The sequence below is a fragment of the Cupressus sempervirens genome, chromosome 2, assembly GCF_028749045.1.
Source record: "Cupressus sempervirens isolate cs-2001-9-10 chromosome 2, ASM2874904v1, whole genome shotgun sequence".
Taxonomy (NCBI): Eukaryota; Viridiplantae; Streptophyta; class Pinopsida; order Cupressales; family Cupressaceae; genus Cupressus; species Cupressus sempervirens.
In genome coordinates, this window is record NC_143119.1 from 752,076,158 (window position 1) to 752,084,523 (window position 8,366).

At 36.9% G+C, this 8,366-nt stretch overlaps 1 protein-coding gene across 1 annotated transcript; it reads left to right on the forward strand.

Annotated features, from left to right (window-relative positions):
- The first annotated feature begins 907 nt into the window (after positions 1–907).
- On the forward strand, positions 908–5,224 carry LOC149575602 (putative alkaline/neutral invertase F). Its single transcript, XM_089815366.1, has 4 exons — positions 908–1,521; positions 2,667–3,098; positions 3,245–3,803; positions 4,563–5,224. The coding sequence occupies exons 1-4, from the start codon at positions 1,102–1,104 to the stop codon at positions 4,859–4,861; spliced, it is 1,710 nt and encodes a 569-aa protein (XP_089671492.1). The 5' UTR covers positions 908–1,101; the 3' UTR covers positions 4,862–5,224.
- Positions 5,225–8,366: the final 3,142 nt, after the last annotated feature.

Genomic DNA, 8,366 nt, shown 5'->3' on the forward strand with positions numbered 1-8,366 from the left:
TTAATTGACCTTTTGGTCCCTTAGACCGATGGTCTTACGAACGTCATAAAAACCCTTACATCACATCACATTAAATATCTTTTGAATCTACCTATTTGAAATATATTGAACTCTCATACGAACCGTAAACATTAACATTTATGAGAAACAACAATCGATTTTAAAAAGACCTTAGACCTTGTGCCATCACCGCCACCTTCTTCATAAAAGAACAATTGATCACCCATTTGTTTGTTGCAACCACAAAGAGAGCCTTAACCACCAACCTTGACCTTTGGATTACTACAATCAGTTCCGTATACCAACACCCCCAAACAAAATTAAATGAAAAATGAAAAATGAAAAATGAAAAAATGAGAAAAATCTGTTAAAGGCAAACTGGGTTAGGTGTAATTCACGCTTACACCCAGCCAGTCAAAACATCCACATCCAGCACGAAAGAGGAGAAGTGGGCAGTCGTTAACAGCTAAGAACAAGTAAAACCCAGGCTGGTCCCACGGTTCCAGAATTCATGTGTTTCATACTCTTTAAACTATGATTATCTTGAATCACAAGGCATCGGTATCACCTCACTTGGCGGACCCTGCAATCCACGCTCTGTTACTGTGGACATATATTTCTAGAACACACTCAGTCTTTTTTCATTATATACATACATGCCCTTATCCATACCACTATCCATATATATATACAGATTGAATCTTTCATATCATATTTCATTTTCCATTTCCCCATTTCAATCTTTCATTTCATATCTCATTCTCCGTTCCCCCCTTTTGGTGTTGACCTGCTGTGCATCAACGTGATCCATTTCAGTTTTCGCTGTGCGGGTCCCCACCGGAAACACACCTTCTGTTGAGTTTCCCTTCAATCTCTGATAAAACTCTGCTCTGCCAACCAACATTTCATCACATTTTTCTCGAGGCCTTCCTGTCTTGAAATCTGCTCAACTTCGGGGAACTGAAGAGCAAACTCCTCCTCTATTAGTTTCTGTTTGTTGGTTCGCTTGGATTTGGGGGAAAAGCTTGTTCGAAGTATAAATATTGGGTGTTTTCACGCTTGTTAATCGACTCGTGGAAAGTGTATAATTTTGATTGCCAAATGCCTTCCAATATGCTAGCGATGGACTCCCTGTCTCTGGCGTGTGGGGAAGGAGGGGCAATGGCGGAAATGAGGCCGAGGCCGTTGAATCTGGAAACCAGATCGATGGATGAGAAAAGCCTTAATGATTTGGCCTCCGCGGCTCATTCCAGTAGCAGCAGCCATAATAAGGTGGGATTGCAGCCCATAAAGAGTTCTGAGCGGCTCGAGGCAATGGCGACGGCCACCGTTTCTCCCAGCATGAGTTTCCGATCTGGAATGGGGACTCCTGGCTCCTCGTGTCATACCCCTTTTGCTACACATCCAATGGTGGCTGATGCCTGGGAGAATCTCAGGAAATCACTTGTTTATTTTCGTGGGAAGCCCGTGGGCACCATAGCTGCTCTGGATTCTACAGAAGATGCCTTAAACTATAACCAGGTGTGCTAAAACTTCCATTTGATTTTTTGTTTTATAGAAAAATTCACTGGATATGAATACTCTGCATAGTTTGTGTCGCTTGGGCATGTGGGTGTGGGAGAGATCTTTTTGCTTTTTTGAAGAGGAACTTGTTTACCATAACGCACATGTTTTTGTGCACAAGATCCGTTTCGCCGTCCAGGAGGTCTCTCTTGTCCATTGCCCGTCTGTTAATATCTTTGTGTAAATGTTTTTGTCATAAGACTAGCGCAAGATCTTGTCTGTGAGGTTGATTGTTGTATCAACAGCTATGAGTTGCATTGTTGTAAGGTGATGTTGGCTTCCGAGTCGTGTTCTCTTATGGAAATTGCATTATCACCTGTGGTGTTCTCTCCGGTTGGTTGGTCAAAGGGGAGAACCATTTTAACGGTCTGAGATTGAAGATTGTTTTAAGTTTAACCATGGCTTGAAAAAGTTGGGTTCTTCTATTTCTTAGAAATTTGGTTTGTCACATGATAAAATTGTCTAGATTAACGGCTGCTAATGTTGTGCTCTATTATCTTTCGGGAAATTGCATTGTTTCCTGCGGTCTCGTCTCCAGGATGGTTGATTGCATTGTTACCTTGGGAGTCTTGTCCAGTTTGAGATCTGTACCCCAATGTTCAAAGGATATTTTTTATGATAATAGCTGCCATAAATATGATGAATTTGTTTGATAGAAATAGCTGCCAAAGATTGCTCTTTTTAACCTTTGGTTAATTCCCCCGTCATAAAATGGCATTGATTTCTTTTAGTAACTGCTAAAACAGAGCTGTTCCATTCCTTGGGGAATTGCTTTGCCATGGTTATGGCTGCCAAGTCTGTATTGTTTAACCCGTGGCAAAATGCACCGTCATTTGATTATGGTGGCTCGCAAGGTTATATTTTTTATCTGTTTGGAAATTGCATTACCAGAAGGCAAGACTGATTGGCTGACAATCGCTTTCAGAGTTGCATTCTTGATGCCTCGGTAAATTATGTTGTCATAATATTATTTTGTTTTTTGATGAGGCTGCCAAAAGTGCGTTCTGTTATTCCTTGGGAATTGCATTGTGATAAGATGACATTGTTTGATGACAGTTGCTCCAAATCTATGTTCTTAACTGTGATTTCTTTGTTATAACCAGGTATTTGTTAGGGACTTTGTTCCGAGTGCTTTTGCATTTCTGATGAATGGGGAGCCTGAGATTGTCAAGAATTTTTTATTGAAGACTCTGCATCTCCAAGCCTGGGAGAAGCGGATTGATTGTTTTACTCTCGGTGAAGGTGTTATGCCTGCTAGCTTTAAGGTTCTTCATGATCCGGAGAGGAATTCAGACACGTTGATTGCAGATTTTGGAGAAAGTGCCATTGGTAGGGTTGCACCCGTTGATTCGGGATTTTGGTGGATCATTCTGCTGCGAGCATACACCAAATGTACTGGAGATCACAGCCTTGCAGATATGCCTGATGTACAACGTGGGATGAGACTTATCTTGACCTTATGTCTTTCTGAAGGGTTTGACACCTTTCCAACACTTCTTTGTGCAGATGGTTGCTGTATGATTGATAGAAGAATGGTCAGCAATCTTGCCTCATTTTTTTAATCTTTTCAATTAGATACGTTTAGCTAATCTACAATAGAATGCTGGTAATGTAAGACTTATTGGGACGGTGATCTTTGTCAAGGATTCTTATCTAATCCTTGGCATTTTGCTTTATGCAGGGTATTTATGGTTATCCAATTGAGATCCAAGCTCTTTTCTTTCTTGCATTACGTTGTGCAAGAACTCTACTCAAACATGAACGTGGAGGCAAGGAATTTATTGAACGGATAGATACTCGGCTGCATGCCTTAAGCTACCATATGAGGACATACTTCTGGCTAGATCATGAGCAACTTAACAATATTTATCGGTACAAGACCGAAGAATATTCACATACAGCTGTCAACAAATTTAATGTTATTCCAGATTCTATACCTGATTGGGTTTTTGATTTCATGCCAATGAAAGGAGGATACTTTGTAGGAAATGTAAGCCCTGCCCGATTGGATTTTAGGTGGTTTTGTCTAGGCAATTGCATTGCAATTTTGAGCTCATTGGCAACACCAGAGCAGGCCTCTGCAATTATGGATTTGTTTGAAGAAAGATGGGAAGATTTGATTGGGGACATGCCTCTCAAAATTGCTTACCCTGCACTAGAAAATCATGAGTGGCGGATTGTGACTGGTTGTGATCCAAAAAATACAAGATGGAGCTACCACAATGGCGGTTCTTGGCCAGGTGACTGAACTCCTTTGTGGAAAGCAATATGTTTCTTTTTAGACTTTAAAGTTTTCAATCATTGTTCTGTTTTAACTTTGGTAGAATCTGTCTGTGAGCAATGATGCTATCTCTGCTTATCACTATTCAGTATGAAGAGTACCAGTTCATTAAATTGAAGTCCAAAAGCATGCTTATTTTGAATTAATTGAAGTAGTGAAATGTAGTTTAAACAGAAATCTTTTTGGAACTAGAGATCTATTTGAAGGTTAATGTAGTTTATTATGCTATCAGTAACTATACATTGACCTTCCACATATGATCTGAAAAACTCGTCCATCTCATTTTTCTATATTTGATTTGGTTTTATTACTGATGTTAACCTAGCATTGGTCGTGCTGTAGGGCATCTTTCCTAGTTTTATCTTTATAAGCCCAAATTCGGTAACATATATTTGCTATTCTTTCCTGTTTTTATGACGGTTTCATATGATACTGGATAGTTATTATACTTCAGGTTATGACTTCTGCAAATCAATAAGCCATTTTTATGTACTGTTGTTTTCTGAATTTATGAATCAAGAACTTTAGTTTCATTGATCTCCCAGATGCTATATATGCAGTTTAATCCCACGGGTCTGGACCTTTTTGGCCTTTTCAAGTCTTTATCATTTAAGTAGCCTTGCTTTTCTAGGATTTTTTTCTCTGTTCTATTCAATAATTTCTACTTCTCTATTTCCCTTGTGTACTGGTTATTAAAGCAATTTTTGGTTTTGTGCAGTTTTGCTGTGGTTATTGACAGCAGCATGCATCAAGACAGGAAGGCCACAGATGGCTCGCAAAGCAATTGAACTCACAGAACGAAGGCTGGCTAGGGATGGTTGGCCAGAATATTATGATGGAAAAGCTGGTGGGTATATAGGGAAGCAAGCAAGAAAATACCAGGCTTGGTCTGTAGCTGGTTATCTTGTCTCCAAAATGCTGTTAGAAGATCCTTCTCATCTGGGAATGATTTCCTTAGAAGAAGATAAAAAGATTCTTAAGCCACGTCTCAAAAGATCTGTTTCCTGGACATGCTAATTAAAAACAATTATGTAGCCAAGTTTGACACATTGTACCATCATTTTTCATTCAAAAACTGTTCTTGATACATGAGAGTTCAGCACTTGCTCCGCTTCTCTCATCTTGTACACGTTAAATTATTTGCCCCTTCGATTCCAAAAATAAGATGATAATGAAACGCTTCTTAACCCCAAATGCTGTTCTCTTCGGATTTCCTGCAATTCCACATATCTTAAAGGGTTACTTGGATTTCTGTTATAAATTATAATATTATTACTACAAAAGATTTCTGATGAAGTCTTGTTCAAAAGAATCTGTACTGAGTTATATTGTAATAATGTCCATGCCAGTCTCAATGAACTGATTCATTTTATGCCTTCAGCTTTGAGCTACATTTGAGGTTCGAGAGTGCTTATGGTCAGAAAGTTACCCTAGGTCTCTTAAAATTTAATGCTAAGTATGGCAACATGAATTTTAGAATTCTGTTAAAAAACTCAATTTGGTAAAATGGACATGTCATCGTGGATCCCTTGTGACCCAGACATTCCTGGCAAAATTTCTTTGACATTATTTGGGGCAAGCTCAAGGGCTGCTTGGAGAAGTCTTTTCTCAATCACAACTAAATCACACGGCTTGTTTTTTTAACCGATTGGTAGCATAATAGAGAGTGGGTTTAAACAGTCATATCTAATTAGAACTTCGTAATGTAGGGTACAATTGAGTTGGTCTCGTGTTAGAAAGCTAATGCAAGAAAACTTATATTCTTGAAAGCGAAGTTACAAGTTCATATCCTTTTAAGGTAGAGTATTTCAGTCTTGTTTATTGTTTTTGGAATTGATTGTATATGAACTTTAGTGTTAATGTTTTGGGTCACACTCTGTGAATCATCATCAAATATGTCCAGATGATGGTTCACAGTGGGACCCAAAATGTTGACACAAAAGTTCATACAGAATCAAAGATCTAGAAGCAATAAGCAAATCATGATGGATTGTGGACAACCTGCTAGCACTTATTTATGTCTTATTTGTATTACAGTAAGGTATCTCCTACATTGAGTATGGAGTAGATTCATGCTACTTGTTATAAACCATCTGAACTCGAACATATTACTCAAAATATAAACTATGAAAAAACCATATTCATGTGTATGTTTATCCATATCCAAATGCAAGGGTCTCTATGTACGTGTACATCATTGAGCTTTGTAGAGCACAAATTCTTGTGATATTGCTATCAAGATTCGACTATGTAGTTTTGTGTCAAACTCATTGACTCATGTTTAATGATTAGTGGTTCACACAAACGCTTCTCTCATGTGAATGAATGGAACACTCGGCACTTACTGGATCTAGGTGATGCTCACAAAGGTTAAGCACTAGGACTTTCCGGGATATCATCCATCCCAGTACTACTCTAGTTCGGGCACACTTAACTATGGAGTTTCCTTTATGGTTAAGCTCACTCTGCATGGAACCTCATTTACGAAACCTTCACCAAGTGTTGTGCCTTATTAACCAGTCATTAGAAAGCTCCTTAACTTGTCTTCTGCCTATAAGCTTAAATTCTGTTCATACTGCATTTATATGTTTCCTTCATAGTTAATAGAGGACAATTGTTTTAGTAGAGATCCCTGGCATATTGCAGGTATCTTTTCCTCTGAGCCATGCAGGGATTTGATGTTTTTTATTGCTGAAGACAAGCATTTTTCATTCCAGTGATGAGAACATACCCTTGACAGAAATCTTGTATGTAGTATCATGCAGATAGGGAATTTTAAATATTTTGGAAGTCTATTTCAATAGTAAATATAATCTGTTTCTTCAAACGGAAGTTTTGTTTAGGCTCTTCAGAGACATTGTTCTAGGTTCATAAGTTAGGGTGAAGAGTTTTATGGGGCTGTTTGCCTTGTTTTTGGTTAGTAATCATTATTCAATTTTTGAGAGAGTTTTATGGAGCGGGCAGTTTTTCTATTTATTTTTGAAGCAATTGTAAAATTTGAAGACATGTTGAAAAAGAAGGAAATAAGGTTAGAGTATCTTGGGGCTGCTCCACATTTTTAATTAGTAATAGTTACTCAATTTTTCAAATAGTTTTACGGAGCTGGTGGCTTATTTATTTATTTTTAAGAAAATTTTGTCAATATGCAGCTTCCTTTTATTGGGTCTTATTTTCAATCCCTAAGTGGTAGCTGCTTTGTTAAAATAGAAAAAGATAACAATTCATTTTTTACCATGTAATTCAAATTCAAATTTGCACAAGAACATTCCTATTGTTCAATTTAAATGAGAAAACCCATAATTATCTGCATAAGGCTATTATGGGGTTATACTTTTTAGTTCAGTTTATTCATTGCAAACCCTTGGTTTTAACTTCATATTGTGTTAAACATTCTACACATTGTGCATTGAACTGTAGAAATCCAAGACAACTCCGATACACCAGGTGGGTGGACAAAATAAACTAAAATGGAAAAATACTCAATAATATATTTCATTAACCATTTTGCCAGTATCAATAACATTACAAGGTGCCTCTATTTATAGAAGTCTTTGATTGTTTCCGGAAATATCTAAATTAGCTGACATAGAACAAATAGACTTTTGTAGAACTATCTAAATATAAATAACTTCTAGAGCTTTATAACCCTACATATAAATTTGACCTGACCCTATTTAGTAATCCAACTAGAGTTTCTAGATTCCTCTAATATGCTTTTAACAATTTCATTTGAAGAGAAATTCACATTCCAACATGAACAGATCTTCGCAAGTTTCTGCAGACAATAGAATATTCGGTTTTCTTCTCAATACGACAGTATAGAGTTGTTATAGGAATCAGAGTATTTAATTTCCAAGTGAAATTTAAAAACTAATTACTATTGCGAGACACAAATCTTGTACTTGTCAATTAGACACCATCTTATTTTTTGTCATAGAATATGCTCGTCTAATTTTAACTACACATGCTTAGCTATTCATAGATTGTGTATTCTATTATTTGTAGTTTCCAGGATTTATGTATATTATAACAACAATTCAAGGCTACAAAATATCCTTCTTGCAGTTTATATGCCTGCCAGCTACATTATGTATCTATTTGTACTACATACTTGTCTCCATCTATTGCATGACACATTCATCCAAAAGAAAAATTAATGCAACAGGAGCATGTTGTTTCTTTCTAACTTATTTGGAGACTAATTTAACAACTATTGAATGTAATAAGAAAAAATAATATATATTTGTATTGTGTCCAAGCATATATATATGTCAATTAAATGTATTCAATATGGATGAGTTACCAATAGAGAGATGGACATTAGGATTTCAAAGACCATCTTTCCTGATCTTGACTATCAGTGCATATCCTTTATTGTCATCTCCTTGGGCTAACAAGGGAAAAACATCAATATCCATATACTATTATAATGTAGTGGAAGTGCTTCGATACAAATGATGCATTCTATACTTCTTTTGACCTAAGCTTTGGGATTTATAAGAAATTTTAAAAGTCTCCTACT

Bases quoted from the DNA above. Each gene is read 5' to 3' on its own strand.
- LOC149575602 (XM_089815366.1), top strand. From the start codon at position 1,102: ATGCCTTCCAATATGCTAGCGATGGACTCCCTGTCTCTGGCGTGTGGG. The intron at 1,522-2,666 runs GTGTGCTAAAAC...TGTTATAACCAG, and splicing joins ATGCCTTAAACTATAACCAG to GTATTTGTTAGGGACTTTGT. The intron at 3,099-3,244 runs GTCAGCAATCTT...TGCTTTATGCAG, and splicing joins GTATGATTGATAGAAGAATG to GGTATTTATGGTTATCCAAT.